This window comes from Lithobates pipiens, unplaced genomic scaffold (assembly GCF_037356315.1).
Source record: "Lithobates pipiens isolate NorthernLeopardFrog02 unplaced genomic scaffold, aLitPip1_a1.2 Scaffold_13, whole genome shotgun sequence".
In the NCBI taxonomy this organism is placed as follows: Eukaryota; Metazoa; Chordata; class Amphibia; order Anura; family Ranidae; genus Lithobates; species Lithobates pipiens.
The window spans coordinates 3,818,081-3,843,011 of record NW_027507718.1 but is presented as its reverse complement, the minus strand read 5'-3'; the positions used below and the strand labels follow the sequence as shown (position 1 = coordinate 3,843,011).

The 24,931-nt window shown below is 43.2% G+C and overlaps 1 protein-coding gene across 1 annotated transcript in view; it reads left to right on the top strand.

Annotated features, from left to right (window-relative positions):
- Positions 1 to 24,931, top strand: part of LRRC2 (leucine rich repeat containing 2) — a 433,585-nt gene that overhangs the window by 371,640 nt on the left and 37,014 nt on the right. Inside the window, exon 8 of the mRNA XM_077474787.1 lies at positions 13,533 to 13,669. Within this exon, the coding sequence (XP_077330913.1) occupies positions 13,533 to 13,669 (137 nt within the window). The remainder of the gene's footprint in view (positions 1 to 13,532; positions 13,670 to 24,931) is intronic.

Below are 24,931 nucleotides of genomic sequence, written 5' to 3'. Positions count from 1 at the left end.
AAACTTTGGCACTGCTTTAAATTTGGGCAGTGCTCTGTGGCTAACTAACAAAGAGTGCAAAGGCCTGAAAAGTACTGCAATACAGAGCTCTATGCTCAATGGCTACTTTCCATAACCCGTTTACTTGGTGAATCTTCAGAGATTGGCTCACACCAGAGGTTTTGCTATGGCTCTAGACCTGAAGAGCATTCTATAGCTAAGTAACACAGTACACAAAAGTCTGGAAAACACCACAAGTAGAGCCTAGTGCCCAAAGGTCACATTTCAGGCCAGTCTCAATATCTTCGGTCCACTGGGTTCCAGGTACAGATGCTAGAGTTAATGCTGAGGAGATGCTGATTCATATATCTGCTGTATAGAGGCAAGCCCAAGCATTACAATAAACACATTGATTGATGAGAGGTAACCTCTACCAAGTACTGAGAACAGTGATAGAGGAATAGAATGAATATACACTAAATAAAAGACATAGATAAATATTTCTCAGGAAAGTTGCGGATAAAGCATCCAACCTTCTAGGACACTGGCAAAAACACTGGGGGAATTCTACAATGTGTAGTACATTGTGTCCTCTGTTCCTCAGTGGACAATAAAGAAATTCCTTTTAAAAAGTATATGTTTGGATAAGCTGCACATGAAGTGAGGAAAACATTTGCCAGTTTTGTGACCATATTAAAATGTTTAGTAAAAGCCTTGTGATTATGGAACTTTAACAGAAGACAAAAAGATGTCAGGCTTTTGAGAAATGTACCTCTCAGCACCTGAGAATGAGAATGATTGTGGAGCCTAAACTAACAGCAAAAACATTCAAGGTCAAACTCCAGCATTTGCGTACTGGAAAAAAAGAGTATGCATTGATAAATGCAATATCCAAACCTGCGTACAACGAGAAAAAAAACTAAGAAAAAACAAATGCTAGAAATCATATCTATGGAAACTGCACTAAGTGTATCAGAAAAGGCCAAATGAGTTGTTTAATGAAACTTGTTATACAGTATGTAAAGAGGTAATTTTTAGGCCATAGTAAAATCTCTGATAACCAGGGATTCACTTTGAAGGGATTTTCTCTCACTACCTGTTCTGGCTTTGGGACAGGAACGTGCAAGGAAATCTCCCTAATGGCACACAGATAGCAAAAAAAAAGAAAAAAAAACTAAGAGGGGTGATTATCCTCCCTTACTCTATCCAAAATGAGAAAAAAAAAGGTTTTGCCTTTAGTTCTACTCTAATGCCGGGTACAAAACCAGACTTGTCTTCCCGACGAACTTTCGACTGAGTTATGACGGACTTCTGAACAAACAGACTTGCCCACTAAAGTCCGTTCGAAGGTCCGTTAGTTTTGAACTTGATGACGTAAGACGGGATTAGAAAAGGAGGTTCAATAACCAGTAGCCAATAGCTGCCCTTGCGTCGCATTTGTCGGACCAGCATACAGACGAACTGTTTTCGCAATAGGAATTGAGTCCATCGGACAGATTTGAAACATGTTCTATTTCTAGGTCCGTCTGAATTTTTTAAATAAAAACGATCGGATTATCCCACACACGATCAGAATATCCGATGGAATGATTCCGTCTGGCCTATTCTGCCGGAAAGTCCGGTCGTGTGTACACGGCATAAGAGGATGAAATGGGGACCTGATTCATTTGAAATGTGAACTGTAACATCTTGTGTTTATGTACTTAAGCTGCCCACCCTACGACACTTGATCAATCTGGAAACAAATGCATGTTTCATTGACACCAGTTTTAAAAGAAGAATGTGTTTCTAAATAATGAAATGTTTCCTACCGACTCTGATCTGTGTCGGCTTACAATATATTAAGGCTCAAAAAAGAATAATGACTACAAGAGAATAGAAAATGTTGTATCCTATTACTATATGTATATCAGGAAGCTTTATCCTAATATCTTCTAGTTACTTGTATGCGTACAAATCACATAGTGACAGATGAGGCAGAACACAGATTATCTTTTTCTTAGATTTGCTGTTGTAAATAACATAATGAAACAAAAGACAATGAGGCACATTATAACAGAGCAGCTCAGCTCACAGCTTGTGTGTGAATGTGTTACATATGCATGTATGCAAAATTCTGACTTATGCATGGGTTTCTTGTCATATTTATTGATTTCATAAATTAATTTCAATTCATAATTTAATGGCATTAGTCTTTAAATGTTTTCAAATGCCTAATTTAATTTATATATTTATAATATTTAATACAAATTCTGTAACCAAGTACAGCATATGCATAATTTTGGCTTCAGTCATTTTTATTTTATCTTTTTTAATCAACGGTCTTATAACATTTTCCATGGTGGAGGTCAGATTCCAACTTCAGGTTTATACTTACTTGCTGTTACTGAAACCTGGCTTCAAAAATCTGACTCCACCTCTACAGCTACCCTCTTCCATGGCCTAGAGGATGAAAGGGAGGTATTGTCAGAATGCTTCTACTCCCACAAAGCACCTTTCAAGATCTTCCTTCACCTCTCTTCATGTCCCTCTCCTCCTCTGAAACTCCTGTTATCTCCTGTTTTTGCGGACTGATGTGATCTATCGGTATCAGAGACTGGCATCAAGTTTGCATAATGACTTCTCTGCCTGGCTCCTCTAAATTCCGTCCTCTAAAATTCCCACAGTCATGCTTGATTTTAACATTTGTTACTGTTAACATTATAGCTAAATCTAAACATCTCAGTCTAACCTCCTCTTTTGACTAGCACAATAGACACATACTTCTATTCACTCTGATGGAAACTCCCTTGGCCTTAATTACATTAATATCACCAGTTTTTTTTTTCAATATAGTTTTTATTGGAATTTTAACAGATACAATCCAATAGTGCTGAATACAGTTATGAACAGTTACTGCAGTATAACAATCATCATCATACAATACTTGGCAGTTGACACTCTTGTTGTGGTAAACTCCTATGAGCTATTATGGATAATAACATTGTCTGAAACCAGCTGATCATCCCGTCGTACGACCCTATCTGGCCCCCTCCCGCGCCCCATCGGGGATCACACTGCGCTGGAGGGGGTTCGACATGGGAAAGGAAAGTGAAACAATCTGGAATACAGCTTTTACATCAAATCATAATAAAGTCTCGGCTACCTGAACATCTGATAGAATTCTTTATTTTAGTGCTATTCTTGTAGATGGTATAGTTGTAAATGGAATAGTTGTAAGGGTGTCAGGGTGGGGGGGAGGGGGAGAGATAAAAGGGAAAGGAAAGGGGAATATCTTCAACGCCCGTACCATTCTTTCCAACAATTCCAATTTTTGTCAAAAGTTATGCAAGAGGTTTCCTGATTGCTAATAATCTTTCGTAGTTATAGTTAAGATTCACCTGTGCCATTACTTCTGAGGGGTTTGGAGAGAGGGTATTTTTCTAGTGTCTGGCTATGACTAGTTTCGCAGTGATTAAAATGTGGATAACCACAATCCTAAATTGGGTAGGGTAATTACTTATTCCTAGGTGGAGGATTGCCAGTGCTGGGTCTGGTGCTTGCAATATCCTGGTGATATCAGAACGGTGAATATTTTCCTCCAGTAACTGGTTAGGTTTTTACATTGCCAGAATATATGTAGGATCGTCCCAGGGTTACCGCAATTTCTCCAACATAATATGGAGTGTGTGGGGAACATTCTGGCGTGTTGGACGGGGGTTCTGTACCATTTTGTTAGTATTTTCTGGGTTAGTTCTCTATGAATAATACAGCTTGTGGCTTTGTAGTTGTATCGGAATACCTCACACCAGTGGTCTGTCTCATAGGTTGTACCTAGGTCTTTTTCCCATGATAATATCACTGAGTATTTAGAAAAATCTTGTTTAGACTGAAGTAAGTTGTGGATAAGAGATATGCCTTTACACTTGTCCTGAGTATCATATAGAAACGCCATGCAAGGGCGTTTATTTCAATTTTCGGCAAGGGTTTTTTGACCAAGAATGAGGAGAGTTGTCTATATAACATGATGTGTGAAGCAGGTAACTCATATTTGTCTTGTAAGGTTTAAAAAAGCTAAGGGAGTGTTTTTATCTAGGAGCTCTTCTACCCATTCTATTCCCTGGTCCAACCATTTGGTGATATGGCTGTATGGGAGTAGTACTCCAAGTGTTTGCAATGGGGTTTTTATAGTGGTGAATAAGTTATCATTTTTTGGTTGACTCAATAAGTATCTCCACGCTAGCAACGCGACTTTAGTTGTCGGGGATAGGGACATTAAGGTTACCGGTTTCCAGGAGTCTGCAATCAGTAGTAGACTTAACGGGTATATTTTGTTAACAGCTGCTTCTATATTAACCCATAGAGGGGAGGGATGTATATTGAACCAGTGTTTAGCTTGAGCTAGGATGGATGCCCAATAATAGTCTTTTATATCCGGGAGACCCATCCCACCTTTCTGTGTTGTATGAGGATCCTGTGGGAACAGCGGGCTTTTTTCCCTTGCCAAATAAACAATTTAAGAAATCTATTTAGTTCATGAAAGTGAGATGCCTTAAATGGGATGGGGAGCGTTCTAAATACATACAATATTTTAGGAAGGATAACCATTTTAAAGGATGCTATTCTGCCTGCCCAGGATAGTTCGGTTTTGGCTATGTTGTTCAATGTTTTCCGTATGTCTAAAAGTAAGTGTTTAACCACTTGCTTACTGGGCACTTAAACCCCCCTCAGTCCCAGACCAATTTTCAGCTTTCAGCGCTGATGCACTTTGAGTGACAATTGCGCGGCCATACAACACTGTACCCAAATGAATTTTTTATCATTTTTTTCCCACAAATAGAGCTTTCTTTTGGTGGTATTTAGTTACAGCTCGGAGTTTTATTTTTTGCTAAACAAACAAAAAAAGATGCAAAAAAAAAAAAAAAAAAATCATGTTTTAATAGTTTGTTATAAAATTTTGCAAACGGGTCATTTTTCTCCTTCATTGAAGTGCGCTGATTAGGCGGCACTGATAGGCTGCATTGGTGGGCACTGATGGGCTGCATTGGTGGGCACTGATGGGCTGCATTGGTGGGCACTGATAGGCTGCACTGGTGGGCACTGATAGGCATAGTTAAGGCGGCACTAATAGGCACAGATAAGGCGGCACCGATGGGCACAGATAAGGCGGCACTGATGGGCAAAGATGGGCACAGATAAGATGGCACGGATGGGTGGCACGGATAAGTGGCACGGATGGGTGGCACGGATGGGCACTGATAGGTACCACAGATAGATGGGACTGATGGGCACTGATAGGTGGCACTGATAGGTGGCTCTGATAGGTGGCACTGCTGGGCACTGATGGGCGGCACTGCTGGGCACTGATGGGCGGCACTGCTGGGCACTGATGGGCGGCACTGGGGTGCAGCACCTGAGGCAGATTTTGGGTGGCACTGTGGGTGGCACTGCTGGGTGGCACTGTGGGTGGCACTGTGGGCACTGCTGGGTGGCACTGTGGGCACTGCTGGGTGGCACTGTGGGCACTATGGGCACTGCTGGGTGGCACTGACAGGGGGGCACTTACTTTATTTCAGGATGGCACTGCGGGTGGCAGGTGGGCACTGGCAGGGGGCAGGTGTCCTTTTAAATTGCTGGCCGTGATCGGGACTGATGTCCCGAACACGGCCGCCGGCGATCGGCTTTTTTTTTTTTCTCCTCGCGCTGTCAGCGCGAGGAGGAATACTAGCCGATTACCGGCTCCGTTTTATCACATGATCAGCTGTCATTGGCTGACAGCTGATCACGTGATAAGGGGTCGGGATCGACCCCTTACACGGATCGGTGATCAGGCGAGTCTCACGGACTCGCCGATCACAGAGCGCGCCGCGCGCGCCCCTCAGGGGGCGCGCAGGCCGCTCGTAACCGGGACTACGTCAATAGACGTAGTCCCGAAAATGTGGGTCCGCGCTATTGCCGTCATTTTGCAATAGCGCGGATCCCAAGTGGTTAATATTCGTCTCAGCTATTTGTGATATTTTTGCCGATAGGTGAATGCCCAGATAGGGGATATTTTTCTCTGCCCATACATATGGGAGGGTTTGTTTTAAATGTTCTCTAGCATGATGGTTAACGCCTAGGTCTAATATTAAGGACTTGTTGAAGTTAACTTTATAATATGACAAGGTGCCGAATTGACTGAGAATATCATGTGTGAATTGTAATGAAACAGTGGGATTAGTAAGAAGGAGGATCACGTCATCCGCAAATAGATTGATTACATGAGTGGTCTTATGATATTTAAAGCCCGAGATATGAGGGTGGGTTCGAATGGTCTCCGCCAGGGGTTCCATCATTAGGTTGAAAATAAATGGCGATAACGGACACCCCTGGCGGGTCCCATTCGTGATCTTGAATTCCTTTGACAGTAGTCCTGACGTGTAGACTCGTGCTGATGGGCTAGAGTATAAGGCCAGTATGGCAGATAATGACTCACCCTGGAACCCAAATTTCCATATATCCCCAATGAACTCTGTCAAACGCCTTCTCTGCATCTACAGATAGAAGCAGAGAAGGCGTTTTCCGAGTTTCTGCCTGGTGGATTATATTTAGAAGACGTCTGGTGGCATCTGATGCCTGACGACCTTTGGTGAAACACGTTTGGTCTGGTTTCACCAGATCTGGTATAAGATCATATAATCTGTTAGCTAGCAATTTTGCATAAAGCTTGATGTCTCCATTTAATAGAGATATGGGGCGGAAATTAGCTGGAACATCTGGGGGTTTACCTGGTTTTGGTAGGGTGATCACATACGCTTGGAGCATTTCTGATGGAAAGGTTCCTGTCGTCCTGGCCTCGTTAAATACTGATAAAAGGTTCGGTGATAATATATGATTGAAAGCTTTGTAAAATCCATTGGATAGGCCATCTGGCCCCAGGGCTTTGTTGAGGGGGAGGGATTTTACAGCTTTTTCCAATTCTGCCGTGGAGAAGGGGTCGTTTAGTGCTTGAAGTTGGGTTTCCGAGAGTGAGGGCAGTTTCAATTTAGATAAAAAGCCATCAATATCTGTTCTGCATGGTTGAGTGGTTTTGGGGTCATCTTTTAAATTGTATAGTGACGAAAAATAATCGGCAAAGGCATTTGCAATTTCCTGTGGGTTTTCTACTTTTTTAGAGGTGTCATGGTAGTACAAGTGTGGAATTACTGTTTTGGATCTACGTTCTTTAAGTCGGTTGGCAAAAAATTTGCCTGCTTTATTATTATTCGCATAGTAGTTTAATTTGAGCTTGCTCATATACTGATCGTGTTGTATGCTAAATAATTCCCCGAGTTGGAAGCGTGTATTGGATAACTTTGAGGCTAGAGCTGCTGTGGGTGCGGTTTGGTTTTCCTTCTCCAGTTTACGGATTTCTGTAATAAGATCCGTGACCCTAGCTGCACGTGTCTTATATAATCTTGAGTTCATTTTAATAAGGATACCGCGGATATATGCCTTGTGGGCATTCCAATTGTTGAAGGAATTTGTGACATTGGGAGTATTAAAACAAAAAAACTCTTCTAGCTGTTGGGCTATGGCTTTTTGAGATTTTGGGTCTTGAATTAAGTAATCGTTGCATCTCCATAAGCGTGCTGTAGCATAAGCACTCCCACCCTCTATCTGTATGACCACAGGAGCGTGGTCTGACCACGTTATGTCATGTATAGAGGAGTCGGAGACCCTCTGCAACAGCACCTCATCCACAAGAAACATGTCTAATCTGGAGTATGAATTATATCTGGGGGAGTAGTATGTAAACGATTTATCGTTTGCGTTTAAACAACGCCAAACGTCATACAGTTCTTCTCTGATAAGGAGATCCCGGAAATTCGGGCCACGTCGCTTAACTCGAGAAGAAGTGTCTAGGTTTCCATCTATAATCATATTGAAATCCCCACAAATTAATATGCTCCCCACTCGCATGTTTGTCATTTGCTTGATAACCCGCTTAAGAAATTTAAGTTGATGCAAGTTGGGAGCATATACACACGTTAAGGTGATAGGAAGCTTGTTTATAATACAGACCAGTATGATGAAGCGACCATCTGGGTCAATGAATGAGTCTTTCAGTTCGAACGCCATGGTTTCTCTTACAGCCAGCATTACCCCCCTCTTCTTAGCTGTGGTAGAGAACAAGAAAATATGCAGGAAATTCGGGTGGGAACATTTAGGTGTGGCTGAATTGTGAAAATGTGTCTCTTGAACTGCCAGGATGTCCACTTTGTGCTGGATAGCCTCCTTCCAAAGAGATCTCCTTTTGGCCGGGTGGTTGAGGCCTCTTGCGTTGATTGATAGAAGCTTAATGGTCATTCAAAACATTTGAACGATACGTTACATGATGACGGCGTTGCTTAGGGAAAAGGTGAAGCTTTGTCTTCTTTTGTGGGAAGAATAGACTTGTAAAGTTGACTAAGTCAGGAAGCCTATAGTGAATTATACAGGGATCAATGATAAAGTAGAAGAATTCCTCTGAGACATTTATTATCCGAGGTGTCTGCCAAGAACGGTGGCTAGGAAGTTGTGCGATCGAGTGAGCAGCAGTTTTCGTTTTCCTAGCTTGAGACATATGGAGTAACTTGAGCTTTTGCTAACAACTGAGTTGTAGAATTAAAAAACAAGAAAAAGGAAAAAAGAAAAAAGAAACCAACAAAACAAACGAACAAAGTCCAAGCGGACCGGGCAGTATAACTGCCCAAACGGTGGGTGCTGAGGTACGGTGGACGGTACCATAAGCATTCGGGGAATCCTAATGTAAGCTTGTAGGTAGGAACTCATAACTTGATCTCAGGTGCGACGTGAGCTGGCTCGCCTTTGATCTTTGGGTTGCCAGTCCGGTTGTAATTTACCAGGTGGAGATTTGTGTTGCTGAGGTAAATCTGTGTTCGCGTCTGATGTTATAATTTGCCATTGTCTCAGGAGCTGCAACCCATCTTCCAACGTATTGACAAGGTGATTAGCGCCCTGATAAGAGACGATGAGTTTTGCTGGATATTTCCATTTATATACGATTTTGTGGTTTCGCAGTGCCTTAGTAAACGTCGCCATGTTGCGCCGCAATTGCAATGTGTGCTGTGAAAGGTCCGGGAGCTCTTGTAGATTTGCGGCTTGTTCTGGGAGATTATCCGCTTTGCGGAAGACATCTAGGATTAACTCCTTGGTTTGGAAAAAGTAAACCCTGGGTAACACATCTCTTGGGACCTCTTGTGGCAGGAAGGATAGTTTGGGCACTCTATGGATCCTGTCGATCCTAAGATCCAGTGGAGATAGTGATGGTGCTGCGGCATGAAAAAAGTCGCTAACGTACGATTGGAGATGTTGTGCTGCCACGCTTTCCAGTATGCCACGTATTTTCAGATTATTTCTGCGGGAACGATCCTCGAGGTCTGCCAATTTCAATTGCATTTTGGAAATGGTATCTTGCTGGGACATGTGGGAATCCACTAGTGCATTAAAGAATGCAGTGACATCGCACATTCTCGTTTCCACTTGATGCACTCTGTCCCCAAGTTCAGTGATCTCTGCTCTGCATTGTTGGAAGCATGACATCATGTCTGATTGTAATGATGTTCTCAGGGACATGAGCATGTCTTTTAATGTAGTGTCCGATAACGTTTGCCCTGTGGTTGGAAACATGGCGAACTGGTCCACTGGATATTGTACAGCTGAGTCGCTGCTATGTGCACCACTCACCTCCATTTCCAGTGCAGAGTATCTGTTGCTCTGAATGGATATCTCAGGGTCCAGTCTGGGCTTGGATTTCACAGGACTCCTTGTAGTAGGTGAGCTACAAGGAGAATTGGAGTTGGAACCGCTGTCCTGTGTATTAGACATTCCGGGTACGGTGGCTGTGTCTCTCTCTCTCGTTCCATTCTCATTGTTCTCACTCGTGTAGCTGGAACTAGATCACCTGGTATGTGACTGATAGTTTGTCTCCCGCCGCCATATTCTTGTAGTCCGTGGGATACGGCCGGGAAGAAGTCCAGTAATTTTCACATTTTCGGCGGCGCTTGGTGCTTCTTCCTCATAGCCCTAATGCTCAGTGTGTCGGCGGTAGTGTGGCGAATAGCGGCGGCGGTCGTTGCTTCAGTAGAACGGGCGATGCGCTTATGATTCCCCTGCAGCCGAGCGGAGCTCTGTTAGATTGCGGCCATCACGGTCGGCGGACGCCACGCCCCCAATATCACCAGTTTAAAGTGGTTCTGCACCTTTAAAAAAAATATTAAAAGCCAGCAGCTACAAATATTGCAGCTGCTGAACTTTAATAAATTGATACTTACCTGTCCCAGGGTCCAGCGATACTGGCGGCAGATGACGAGCAATCGCTTGTCTCTCTGCTGCCCCCGCCGCCATCCTCTGTCAGGGAATCAGGAAGTGAAGCATTGCGGCTTCACTGCCAGGTTCCCTATTGCGCATGCACGAGTCGTGCTGCGTGTCTCTGCTGGTCCCTGCTGTGTCCTGGGGCATCTGGGGTGGTCTGCGGCGGTCTTGTCCCAGAAGTGGGTGCAGATACCTGGATTATCCAGGTAACTGCACCCCCTCCCCCCTGAAAGGTGCCGATTGTGGCACTGGAGGGGGGAGGGATCAGATGAGCGGAACTTCCACTTCTGGGTGGAGGACCACTTTAAATTGGTGTTGTTAATATTAACCTTAGATATGGTTGGCTGACACTCTGCCCTAAATGTGTTCCCTCTCACTCTGACCTGATGCACTTGTTTTGGTCTTGCTCGCATGGAAAAGACATTGGAAACTGACAGTCAATTACATCAATATCACCACTGGAAACTCTAGATCTCTTCATCAAGTATTTTTTCCCACTATGTTGTCTCCAGGGGTGCTGATATTAATTCTGTCCCTTCCAGGTGGGAACACTTCCTGGGCATGAAAAAGATCATTCTGTCCAAACGGTTCCTTCCACAACCACCAGGACTAGGGAACTTAATACGCATCCAATCCCGACTCATTATGATAGAAAAATTGACAGAAAAACACAATTTAGGACTCTCCAAAGAATTATTTGAGACTTTGTCAAATTTTTTTAAACATTCAACTTTAGTTATGATTACTTTTGAACACACTTCCTGGTACAATACAGCCAAATTACAGGGCAATCTAGGTAAATTAGATGTAATCTAAACCCCATCTGCTTGTTGATCTGTTAGGAATATTATACTCTGAGTCAGCCCTACATACTATAGGGCAGGTCCCAGGGCAAAGTATGCATTCATTTCAAGGTCTATATTTAATCAAAACAGACCAGTCCATGACCACTTGAGTGACTAGTCGGAATTATGGTCCACACTAAGATGTTAGCTTATCAAGTAAAAGATACACTCCAGACAAGCAAGAGGTTTACCTTCAAACTAACAGAGCAGATCCAATGCAAAGTCATCTGAGTACTTGTGTACATGAGTATTTGTTTGATTTTCCTTCCCATACAAGTCACTGTGTGAATGTAAATGCAGCTTAGAGCAACTCAGAAATAACACAAAAGAGACTGAACACATTCATCCTTATGCCAATTATGACATTCATCTCATACAGCCATGCCTCCTCTACTAAACAGTCTAATTAGAGGGCAGACCAGTATGCTCCCAGAGAGCAAGATAATACAGAAAAATAAACTAGTCAAAAATTGCCCTTCAATTCACACACAAAAAAAGTGAATACCTATATGTAGATCTTCAAATTCACCAATGGGGTGTTACAGTAGCTGAAAGTGCTTTGTGAGGGTAAGACACTGGCTAAGGACCATTCCAGCATTATGGATTGAAAAAAAATTATGTGGAAAAATATATTAGAACATGTACTTTCACCCTGCTTCTGCACTGGAGAGGGTGGCTTCACAATATTTTTGGTGAGATTCTGGGAATGTTAAGTATGCCAAATCCCCTGAGAGGACAAAAGTATCTTCTTGCAGGATTTTGCATAATTTGCATTACCAGGATCTTACTAAAAGGATTGTAATGCCACCCAATTCTAGGCACAATGTGCAAAAGTGGGGGAAAGGGTAGATATTTTTTTAAAAAAATGTTACCGTTGTAATGTTGCGACAGTTTGGCAGAATTTATTTTTTCAAATAAATGCACCGACAGTGGGCCCTAGTGTCACACCAATGATATTTTTTTCTCATAGTGAAAATAACAGTTTTACAAGTACAGAAAAGAGCAGCCTGGGAACATAATCTGTCTATAATTTTGAACTGTGCCAGCATTGTAATGATTAGAGTCTCAGACAAAAAAATTTTTTTTTCAAAAAAACAACATTTTGAGTTTTTATATAGGATAATATGGTATTAATATATATGAATTATATTTGTGTGCTTCACCCTTACTAATTGGTTGCAGCAGAGAAAATCTGTTTCCTGTTTCCTGAACCAAAGGAGTATCTTTCCATGAAATTATTAGTTTATTTTGCAAAATGAATTTCATTACATAGTAACGTTCTATGATTTTTTTACATCCTTTACTATAATTTTATCACATTAATTTAGTATATGGTATGTATAATAGGGCTTTACTTTACATCAGAATATCTTTATTTTCAATATCCCCAAACGAAAACCATTTGAAAGCTTGGCTAATGAAATACCTCTTTAAAAACATTTGTTTTCTACATTACTGGCTTAATTTGAATAGAGTATTCCAAACTTATATACTCACTGTATCTTAGCATCTCTTTCTGTATCTCATGCCCTCCTGGCACCTTACCTGTTATCCTCTTTCCCAGTATTACAGTATCTTGAATATTCACGTGGCAGCAAAAATGGAGCCTTATACTAATTACCTGCAAGCAATACCATCAGGCAAAGTGTCCTTACTCACCCCATACTCCTATTCCTGTGGATCACTTCACTTATCACATGTTACATGCACAAACCTCCGCCCCTCTGTAGTTTTCAGAATTGGAGGCTGCACAGCATGGGATTGTAGGACAAGAGGCTGCAGGTCTGCTGAGAACCATTATTAAAATCCTTTTGACGTTAAAAATGAGTAAACGTTTTAAATTGAGCACATTTTTTGTATTTCTTAGATTGAATTGTCCAGTGGCTGATTTTTAACTTGTTGTTCAGAGCTGCTTTGTCATGAGCTCAACGCCTGTACAAGTGGTCTATAATACTGAAGGATTTTTAAGGATATATGATCTTTTTTATTTTTTAAATGTCAATATTAAATGAAAACTTGGCTTTCAAACATCAGGCCTTGCTTTAGGGCATACAATGAAGTGAATCTTGCATGTTACTGTTATTCATGTCTATTTATCAAGCCTGTGACTGTTCTATACTGAGCTTACCGGTCTTGATGTCGGAGCTTGCCCACACAGGACACATTTAGTACAGGCAGAGTATCTAGATGAGGGCTAGAACAAAAACAATATTAGTTGTGATCACTTATTAAAAGGGATAACAAGAACAGTGATAAAGATGTAAATAATGGCAGCATGTCAGCCTGGAGTACCCCCTGTTGATTTTAAAAGCAGTTCTAACATACCAATCTAAATCTAAATTGCATATCCTTTCTGTTTTAAACTTTTTATACTTTTACAATTTTTCCTTTCAGGTATGTGACTATTCTAGATAATCCAATTGAAGCATGTGAAATTTCAGATAATGGCATTGAAGATGAGAATAATCAAGACCGAGAACAGTTTGAGAAGGAATTTATGAAGGCATACCTTCAAGATCTTTCAGAAAGAGGTACAGTACATGTAATTTTTTGCACAGTGACTGCATTCTGTAACACAGTACTACTGCTACTGAAGCTAGAATAAAGCTGGTCATACACCAGTAGAATCTTGTTTAATTTTTTTTCATAACGTTCGTTCAATTTTCTAATGATTAGTAGGGTCAAAATGACAATTGTTTTCGATTGTAGTGACAAGAAAATTTGAAGGGGCAAGATAGAAAAATGTTCCCAAGTAAAACTAACACTGTGAATGTTACTTTTGTTCAGAAAGACTAGTACAAATTGTAATAAAGCCTGTTTAATTTGTCTGGGATTTCTTTCAAATAGCAGTCTGGATGAAATTTTAGGGTCTATCAAACTAAATTAATTTACTAATAATGGCAAGAAAGAATGTTTGGAAAAGCAGTTTTTTAGAATTTCCATTTGAAGATTTAAAACGCGTTATGCCGTGTACACACGATCAGAATTCTCGTCGGAAAAAGGTATGATGGTTTTTCAGACGGAATTCCACTCAAACTTGTCTTGCCTACGCACAATCACACCAAATGCCGACCATTAAGAACGCGGTGACGTACACCATGTACGACAGGACTATAAAAAGGAAGTTCAGTAGCCAGTGCACCACCCTTTGGGCTCCTTCGGCTAATCTCGTGTTTATCACATGTTAGTAGAAGTTTGATGAGAGACGATTCGCGCTTTTCAGATCATTTATACTGCTGTTCAGTTTGTTCTTGTGGGTTTGTATCTGTTTTTCAGTGCATTATTGTCCGCTCGTTGCTGATTTTCAGCTCTCTCTTCACAGGTCTTGCTGTTCTTCAGTGAGTTCTGTTTGTTCTGACCACCCGACCGTTTTCTAGCCATGTTGCTGGTACGTGCTTGTCTTAGCCCTTACACACACGGTCGAACATTCCGACAACAAAATCTGTCGGATTTTGTCCAAAACTGGTGTTGCATACACACGGTAGGACAAAGTTGTCGGAAAATCTGATCGTTTGGAATGTGATGACGTTAGTTTGTTACGACGGTACTACGTTCAGGCTAGTAGCCAATAGCTCTGGTCTCCTAATTTGATCTGAGCATGTGTGGAACTTTGTCCGATCAGAATTCTCTACAAAAGATCAGACTAAGTCCAAACAGATCATGTTGTTGGAAAATGTTATATCTAGCTCTCAAACTTTGTTTGTTGGACATTCCGGACGAAAAAGTCTGATGGAGCCCACACACAGTCGGATTATCCGACAGCACGGTCCGATCGGACATTTTCCGTCGGAATTTCAAACCGTGTGTACAAGGGCTTAGATTTCATGCTGTGCGGGGGCTTGGTGTTGGGCTTGGTGTTGGGCTTCTAGCTTTGACCCAAGCCCAGTCCATGAACAGGGCGAGGAGGAGTTCATGGACCAAGAATTGGTTACTCCAGCGTGACCAATTCTCGCACATGCCTTTTCTTTGTGAGATCCAGAAGAATAATCCTGATGATTTCAGGAACTTTCTCAGGATGACGGACCCCGTTTTTCATCGTCTGTTGGCTTTGGGAGAAGCCTCCAGGACCTCAAGTTCTCGACAGGCATATATCGGGTGCCGTTAATGTCACATACTGGTTATTGGGAACATCAACAGTCACTAGAATATATTGGGTGGCGTTAATGTCACATACTATAATGATATAGCGACCAGCCGGATCTGATGTTTCTGATTGGCTTTGGAAGGAAACTGAGTCTTTGATTGCCACCATATCCCCTCTCTTTTTTGCTGGCATATTGGAGAAAAAATTGTATTGGAAGCATCTATGGGAGCATCTGGGTGGACCTGTGTGGTGAAAGTGCATCTCTTGGACACATAAAATGTCACATTGGGAAGAGTCTGCTTCTCTCCAGAGGGATGTTCTTTTGGCCGGATGGTTTAAGCCGTGTGCATTAATGGAGAGTATTTTAACTGGCATGTATTAACTTGGGGGGTGCATTAGATGTCAAGTGTTGATTGTACTCACAATTAGGTTGGTTAGCGATGGGCCAATTGAGGAGGGGTTTCCTTTGTTCCCAGGCGACCATGTCCCGTAAGTGTACTATGACCTGGACGAATGGTATGGAGAATCCTGGCATACTCTTCATGTCCTGGAATTCCATGTGAGTGGCAGTTGGTAATTTGCGAGTTCGATGAGGTGGAAGTGAATTTGAAGATGTCTCTGATGCCGGTTGTTGATCCATAAAAACAAATAGTAAAGCAAAACATAACGAACTGAAATAGAGAAAAGGAATGGTTGTCAGGGTAAAAGGAGAATCCACAGGGGGATTTTTGAACCTTATGTACTGTTCAGTAGAAGTGAGGTTTTTTTTCCATGTGTGCCTTTGCCGGGGGGTACTTAGCAATAGATCTGATTTAGTTGTTTAGGAACGTTCTTGCAGGTGTGCATTCTTCTTGTCATTTTTTTTCTGGGTCACCACCTGCCAATCAGGCTGGATGTGTGTGGATCCATCCACTTGTATGGGAACTGGAGGTGATTCCAATAAAATTCCCCATTGGCGAAGGGCTGTCAGTCCTTCCTCAAGGGTGGATACATTGGTATCAGTTCCATTGTAAGTGATGGAGAGTATGGCAGGGTATTTCCACTTGTGCATGATGTGATGGTTTCACAGGGCTTTAGTGATGATGGCTAGGTTGCGGCGACATTGTAGAGTGTGCCTGGAGAGGTCAGGGAGCAGTTGTAGGGACGTGTATGGAATCTGTGTCGCAGGTACTGACTCAGGGATACCTCTTATTTTTAGGTTATTCCTTCTGGATCTATCCTCAAGGGAGGGCATATTGGCACACATTGGGGCACATTAGGGCACATCGGGGCATATTTGAGCACATTGGGCACATTGGGGAACATCAGGGCACAGCGTTTACCAGCCAGCATGCAGAGTAGCACAGGAAGCGTGTGTAATAAGTTCTCTCTCCGCTGCTCTCCGGTGGCCCCTCCTCTCTTCTCGTCCATCCCAGATGAGGTCACAAGCAAATGGGGATAGACGAGAAGAGAGGAGGGGCCGCCGGGGAGCAGCGGAGAGAGAGAGAGAACTTATTACACTCACTTCCTGCGCTACTCTGCATGCATCTTGATCTACCCATCAGGCGCCAGCTGTCGGCGATTGACAGGTAGATCGCCGTGGACCTCCAATACAACAGGCAAATTAGGCAGCCGCTGGAACCGGCCCACTGAGCCATCGGCCCACTGGGAAACTCCCGGTAGTCCCGATGGCCAGTACATGCTTGGTACCCTTGCAAAGTGAGGGTAGCAAGGAGAACACCACAATCTTTGTTGCTTGTGGATTATTGTATAAATTTGGCACATTGGCCAACAATTGATTGTAAATATTTTTTGGGCATTTATTAAACTGTGATTGTGGGGAGGGACAGGGACAAACTAAGACCAAATGGCTATCTCTGCTGCAGTCAGTTCAAGGAATGTTCAGAGGGAGGGAGGGGTACCCCAGCTTTGGCAAATTGATTTTCAAAAAGTCTAACTGCTCCATTAGCTGGGGGGACAACTGGGATCTTTGGGGTGACAGGATGTTTCCCGTCACAGAAAACACCCGCTCACTTTGGACACTTGTCGGAGGGCAGGACAGTAGCTTCTTGGCAATATCTGCGAGGGCAGGCCACTCCTCACTCTTCTCCTGCCAAAAAAAATTGGATCTGTGGTGGGGTGCACTGGTGGGGCTGACAAATAGGACATGACAACTTCCTTTGCCGATATGGGTTTCTTGGGGCGCACTATGCTTGAGGTTCCCATTAGGGTGTCAAGTGCCTCAACCAAGACAGAAGATGCTCCACTGGCAGGAGTCCTGCTCACTTCACTAGATGATGCATGGGAGAGGGGGTGTTCAATATCTTCTTCCTCCTCTTCCTTCTCACCCATCTCTAGCGGCCTTACCATCTGCCTTTCCCTCTGACGCACCCTGTTGATTAGTCTGTCCCGCCATGTTGTCAGAGCGCTGCACAGCCATTTTACCCTTGATGCGAGGGTCACACATGGCAGCCAGCATCAGTTCTGGGCAAGAGGCGGTCAACTCCTGCGTGTGCCTGCCCAATTCCATCAGAAATGTGTTTAGCAGAGCCAACACATCAGGTTGAGGGCCACCATCGGGCAAGGGTTCCTCAGCTGACTTGAACCGCTCCAATTTGCTCTGAGGGTGGTTGAAGAGTGGGAGCACATGACCAATGCTGGCATCCTCACAGCTTAGGTGTTCTGTGACAGAGAGGAAAGGTTTGAGGACTGCCACAATCTGCCCAATTATGGCCCAGTCCTCCCTGCCTAAAGGTCTCTTTATGCCAATGTTATTATCACAGGCCATGGCATGGAGAGCCTTCTGCTGCTCAAGGATGCATTCCAGCATCCTGAATTCCCCCTAGTCCCCTCATCCTGTTTTAGGCAATGTTCTGGAAGGCCTGCCTTCCTCTGTTCCACCCTGAGGAGGTGCCTGTCCCTCACACTCCGATGGAAGTGGCCAGCCATCTTCTGACAAGAGTCCACCACTTTGGATGGCCTTCCATCACCGCCAGAAATAGCCTCCACCAACCGAAAACTCAGTTACCACCTGGGGGAGAAGGTGGTCTGAGCAGCGCACACCCACAAAGCTGCCATCCCTTACAGCCTTGACCATGTTGCTGCCTCCATCAGTGACAACATAGCCAATCCGGTAGTTGCTGTCTGCCTGTCCAAACCACTGCACCAACATTTTCTGCAGGGCTTGCAGAATGTTTTGCGCTGTGTGCTTTTCATCAAGCACCTCAGTGTGCAGGAGGAAGGAACAGTGCCCCTGTTTGTTAACTGCTGACGAGGATCCAGATGTTTGAACTACATCATGGCCTGCCACCAATGCGCCATCAGTGACAGGAAGGCGTGCTGGGCATCCTCATTAAGCACCCCAATACTAAACCTTTATAAAGCTGGCATACGGCCTGCATAAATTGCTTGAAGGGCTCACCTTCTTCCATGTTGAAAGGTGCTCCTCCAACTGCAATGAGCTGGCCGATCAGTCGTGTTATTTTACATACCTGCGCCCGAGACATACCCTTACTCTGAAAGCCACCAAAATCTTCCAGGGTGGCCTAGCTAGTATGGATTGGATGCGGAATGGTAACAGCATTATTTTCTGCCTTATACTGGCTGGTGGTGATGGCACTCATGGTGGCTGTGGCAGTGCCACTATTGGTTCCCCTTTTGGTGTTTGGAGGAGGGGCCATAATACTTTTCTGCGTGGTGATGCACACGCATGTGCTGGTTCATGCCACTATTACTGAGATGCCCTATGTCTTGGCCCCGGCTGACCTCCCTGCCACAGTGATTGCATTTGACCTTCTGACAAACACCAATTCTTTTAAAATGCTGCCAAATGCTGGAATGCTGGCAGTCACCACCAATGACACTGCCTGATGGAATCCCATCCACTTCAGTGGTCACACTCTCTTCCCGAGGTTCTGCAGGAGCAGGAGGAAGAGACCTGAACATCCCAGGTATTTTGGGTGCTGTGATGGATTGAGGCCCAATGGTTGCATTAGCCCATTCTGATGCTGGAGGCTTAGAAACACTTGGGCAGGGGACTTTTCAGGAGAGAAAAGTAGTGGGGACTGAGGGGCGATACTTTCTGGGCTGTCAGTGGTGCCAACATGGGTAGAGGGCTGGAAATCAAATTTGTCTACAACAATGTCAGGAAAGCCTGCTTCCACCTCTTCCACGTTGCCAAGGGAACAGTGATCATTAGAAGCAGTAAACTCTGTCTCCTTGCTGATCACTGCCAAGCTCCCTGTAGTGCTGATGGTGATGGCACTGTCAGCAATGGTGGTGGTGACATCATCATGAGCCTCAGCCTCCTGACATGTTTCCTGCTGCATGGCCAGGATCTCCAGCTATGGCTGCACAAATGTATGTGCACTGGGAACCCCTTTGGCCTGCCCTCTTCCATAAAAGGTACCAACGGGCATCATGCTACCAGCAGCAGTGGCAGAGGTGGTAGTGACACTTTTGCTATGAACTGTGCTGCTGGTTCTGTGAGGTAAATCCTGGAACAGCTGGCGATGTGAAAATGTCTGCTCTTTGCCAGGATCTTTACCATCAGCTGTCTTCACTCCCATTTGCCTCAGCTTTATGGGAGGTGAACTGAGCACAGAGGGTGCAGAGACAGAACGTCCCACCTGCTGCTCATGTACACAGCTCATAGCTCTCCCTCTCACGGCAGCACTCTTACTGCTTTTTTGGCCTTGTTTGCTGCTCATTTTTCCTTTAAAAGTTAGAAAAATGTAGACAAAAAATAAATATGATTTTGATTGCAGCAATCTAACACCAAAATCACCAAATGTACAAAAAAAATTTATACCAAAAGAAAATAACAAAATATTAATTAAATGAAACAAGAAATAATAATAAAAAAAAATAATAAAAAAATTAAGATCTCTCAAAACCAACCAAAAAACGAATAAAACCAGAAACTAGACACTAACAGATGATACCCTCGCACACTACAAGAGATATAAACTAAAATGAACAACGAAAAACAAAGGATTGCAAAGATATTTGCACAGACAAATAATTGTGTGATCTGCTACACTACACTAACTAACCCACAAGGGGAAGTCACGTGATTGGGCCTGCCCTGTAGGCCTCAGCAGCAGAAGAAAATGTCTGATTGGTCAACCAACAGTCACTTGTTTCCGTAGTAATGAAATTTGGACTGAAAATTGAATGCATCTAACGAAAATTCGGATCGGAAATTCGCATTGCGGATAAAAACCAAACTACCACCAGCATCGACTGCCATATTGAGATAAGTATATATATTTTTGCCTTTAAATTCATCATAACGAATGTTTGTAATTGTTACGAAAAGTTAACGAACCTAACGAAAATTTGTACGAATTGAAATTGAATTTCGGACACGAATTACGAAATATGAACTAATTCTAATACGAAACGGAACGGAATGAAACAAATTTATTGATGGCACACATGTCTATAAGATACTGCACAGCCTTTTTTAAAAGCTGGTGTATTTATTACCAGTAGTAAATACTGTGTTGTCAAGGAGTGGGCAGTAGCTGTCATGGTTGTTAAGGAGCAGGCAGCCACCAGTTCCTTAACAACCGATAAGTCTTCAGCTGTCAGTGGGGTTCCCCACTGACAGCTGAATCTACAAAAAAGAAATTGGCAGCAATAAAGAAAAAATAGATTTTAAAGGGAACTCCATGCCAATTATTTTTTTTAAATGGCGTTGGGCCCCCAAAATCCATACCAGACAGTTATCTGAGCATGCAGCCTAGCAGGTGAGAAAAGGGAGAGGACAAGCGAGTGCCCCCCCCTCCTGAACCATACCAGGCCACATTCCATCAACATTGGGGGGTGCTTTTGGGCAGGTGTGCTTTGCCGGGCTTGGGGCTTATCGGAATCTGGAAGCCCCCTTTAACAAGGTGGCCCCCAGATCCCAGCCCCCCATTTGCATGAGTAGGGATACATAGTACCCCTATCATTCACCCCAAAAAAATGTTTAGTGTAAAAAAGACATTAGAAAAACTTAAAAAAAAAGAAAAAAATGTTGAAGGTATGTGGCCTGGTTCAGGGCGGGGGGGGGGGGGAGGGGGGCGCTCCCTTATCCCTTCCCTTTCCTGACGTTCATGCTCTGATAAGGGTTTTTTATAGATTGGGGGGGGGGGGGGCACATCATTCTTCTTTACATTTTAATGTGGTGGTTTTTTGTTTTTTTTATTGCCGGCAATTCTTCTTTTTTTAGATTCATCAGATGAAAATGGCTATTTATTAATGTAAATAAATCCAGGTGTTAAATTACTGTTTTCACCACTAAAATACTGCAAAACGTCATGAAATGACTCATGCGGTATTTTAGTAGCATTTTCTTTTTTTTTACCAAAAGACTTTTTGAAAAATGCTTAGCAGTATTTTACCACATTTTTTAATGGGAAACAAACAAACTGCTTTATTAATAGAGCCTGGTATGTAAAAAAATAAAATAAATACATAAATAAAATACTGTGTGTGTGTGTGTGTGTGTGTGTGTGTGTGTGTGTGTGTGTGTGTGTGTGTGTGTGTGTGTGTGTGTGTGTGTGTGTGTGTGTGTGTGTGTGTGTGTGTGTGTGTGTGTGTGTGTGTATATATAAAATAATATACATACTGTGAGGGGTTAGCTCGGCAGCGGGTGTGTGTGACCCCCTGGATGGGTTCACAACACAAAATCAGGCACAGCAGACAGCGTTGTAGGTGCAAAAAACAAAAGATGTGGTTTATTTATGCTACATGCAGTGATACATATAACAGCCAAACAAAAATAAAACATGAAAATAAATCCTGGTCAGCTTGACCTCTAACTACACACTTAGATTCCCGTCATTTTTGTCAATAAACGGCTCACACCAAAGGATGCGGTATTATTGTAACCACTTGCTTCATTGGTCTGCGGACGTTGCTGTATTAATGTCTCTATTTTCTGTTGAAAACTCTGCTCTTGCTTCTGCAACAGGTCTATAAAGCGGGCTTCAGATTGCTGCTGTGCTTGTTGCTGAGCTTCCAGACTCTGCAGGTGAGCTTTCTGCTGGGCTGCAAGGCTCTGTTGTTGAGCTGCAAGGCTCTTTTGTAAAGCCGCATTTGTTTGCTGCTGATTTGCATTTGCTAGAGCCAGCTGTCTCAGTATCTCCTCCATGCTGGCCTTTAAAAAAATTGAAAAAAAACTGCCAAAATTCTCCACCAACTGTGAGGGGTTAGCTCGGCAGCGGGTGTGTGTGACCCCCTGGATGGGTTCACAACACAAAATCAGGCACAGCAGACAGCGTTGTAGGTGCAAAAAACAAAAGATGCGGTTTATTTATGCTACATGCAGTGATACATATAACAGCCAAACAAAAAATAAAACATGAAAATAAATCCTGGTCAGCTTGACCTCTAACTACACACTTAGATTCCCTGTCTAACAACTGAGTGCAGCCTTGTGCTGCACCAGTCCCTGTCTCTGTTTTAGAGGTTTGCCACACAGGCGTTAACTCACCGCACAGAACAGATATCACACTCCCCAGTCTATACAACACAAAACTGGTTCCAGGATGGAGCATCTCCCTAAGCATGCTGGGGTTTTTTGTAGAGGTCTTAATGAGCCCACTTACTTCAGCTGGGCTCATTAACTCTTCCCCTCTAATTGTAACAGTCTGCATAAAGCCTGAATCTAGGGCACACATATTTCCCATCCTGGATACAACCAGGTGACTTTACCTGCGTGCTGCCACAATATATACATATACAGTTGGGAAAATAATTATTTGATCCCCTGCAGATTCTGTAAGTTTGCCCACTTACAAAGAAATGAAGGGTCTATAATTGTTATAATAGGTGTAATTTTAGTGATAGAGACAGAATATCAACCAAAAATCCGGACAAAACACATGATACAAATGTTATAAATTGAGTTGCAGTTCAGTGAGCAAAATAAGTATTTGATCACCTACCAACCAACAAGAATTCTGTCTCCCAGTGACTGGCTACAATATGTTCTCATGTGGTACACAGATTAGACCTGTCAATATAAGAAGGTGCTCCTAACGACAACTTGTTATGTGTATAAAATGTGTATAAAAGGTGTATAAAAGACACCTGTCCACCAGCTCCAATAATTTGCATGTGAACCGCATTTAAATCGCAGCTGAACAGTTGCTTTGGAAATTCACAGCGAAAACTTGCACCGGACATGTGTAAACCTTTTCAATTCTTTTATTTATTTCAAGAGACACAAAAACACGGAACACAGCATCACCATATATATAAAAAAAGAAAAACAAAAATGACGACAGCAGTTCAAATATATCAAACTAACATTGTCCGTCAGAAATAGCATTTCCAGGTACAACTATATATGAAGACACATCCACCATTCTTACCAAATGCCTCTAGCCCTATCACTAGAACAGAGCATAAGCCATTGTTTCTATGTGCCTAAGTGTCTATTCCATCAAATTATAACCTATTGCCATGGGTGTCTCCGTGCTTCCCGTCTCAGGTTTTCCCAAAATTAATAAACCAGAGATATACCATATCTCTATAGAAAAATTACAAAAAAATTAGAAAGAAACAAGAAGGAAGCCAAGTATGAAAAAAAAAAAAAGGGGGGGTAAAGAAAGTTAAAGAGGTACCCCCAGAATTATGGGGGAGAAGTGAAATTAAAAAGGGGAAAGTGATAGTAGGATATGAAAGAATTAGGGAGTGAAAAGGAGACACCAGAACCATAAAAAAGAACCTAACTGGCACGTACCTTTAAGCAGAGCCCGGAGTGCAGGGAGTGGCCTCTCGTAGACCTCTGACTCGAGAGACCCTGGTAGTGATGACAGGGGCTTAGGAGCACAGAGGGGCACAAGTGCCTGACTGGATAGCAGGTGGTAGAGGCAGCAGACCGTTGAAGGAGGAGGTGTATTGTAGTCCGGTGTCAGAATGCAGGCAAAGGTGAGGTAAGGTTCAGCAGACAGCAGAAGGATTCCTGTAGTCCAGCAACGGCATACAAGTGATTGCAGGAAATGACAAACAACGGAGGGGTATTGTAGTCCAACAACGGATGCAGATGCAATGGAATAAGCGGAAGTGGAAGAGTCCAGTAGTCTGCAGCCAGAGGTAGAAGGCTACAAACGCAGAGGGAGTACAGCCAAATATTGCGGAGGACTGGGAGGTGTCCTGTAGTACAACAGCAAGCAACTTACAGTTGACGGATGGTGTAACAGTCCAGGTCAGGCACAGGCGGGCAGATCTGGTACAGAAACGGAATCCAGAAGAGTAGTCGGGTACAAAGCCAAAGTCGGGGGGCAGGCAGCAAACAGCAGAGTCGGGAACAAGCCGGGTTCGATACGGATCGGGATACAGGTACAGGTTCAGGTTCAGGTTCAGATACGGATTACCAGGAAGCACAGGAACGCTGTTGATCAGGCAGCAAGGCAGTGAAGCATGGCTCCAGTTTAAATAGCGATATTGGCGCCAATTTGCGTCAAACGGCCGTGCGCGCACCCGCGTGCGCGCTCCCGTGCGCACCCGCGCACTGCTCATCGCGGTAACGCTCCTGAAACTGGGCAAAAGATCTTCTGTGACTTTCGCCGCTCGGACGTCCGTGAGGAGGGTCTTCCTGACACTAACATGTGTAAACCTAACCTAAAGTTCTCTGCCAACATTCTAAGTATTATTTTTTATATGCCTACACACAGGCATTTGTTTTCAAATAAACCACTTAAATTGTAATTACATTTAAACTAAAAGGTTTAAA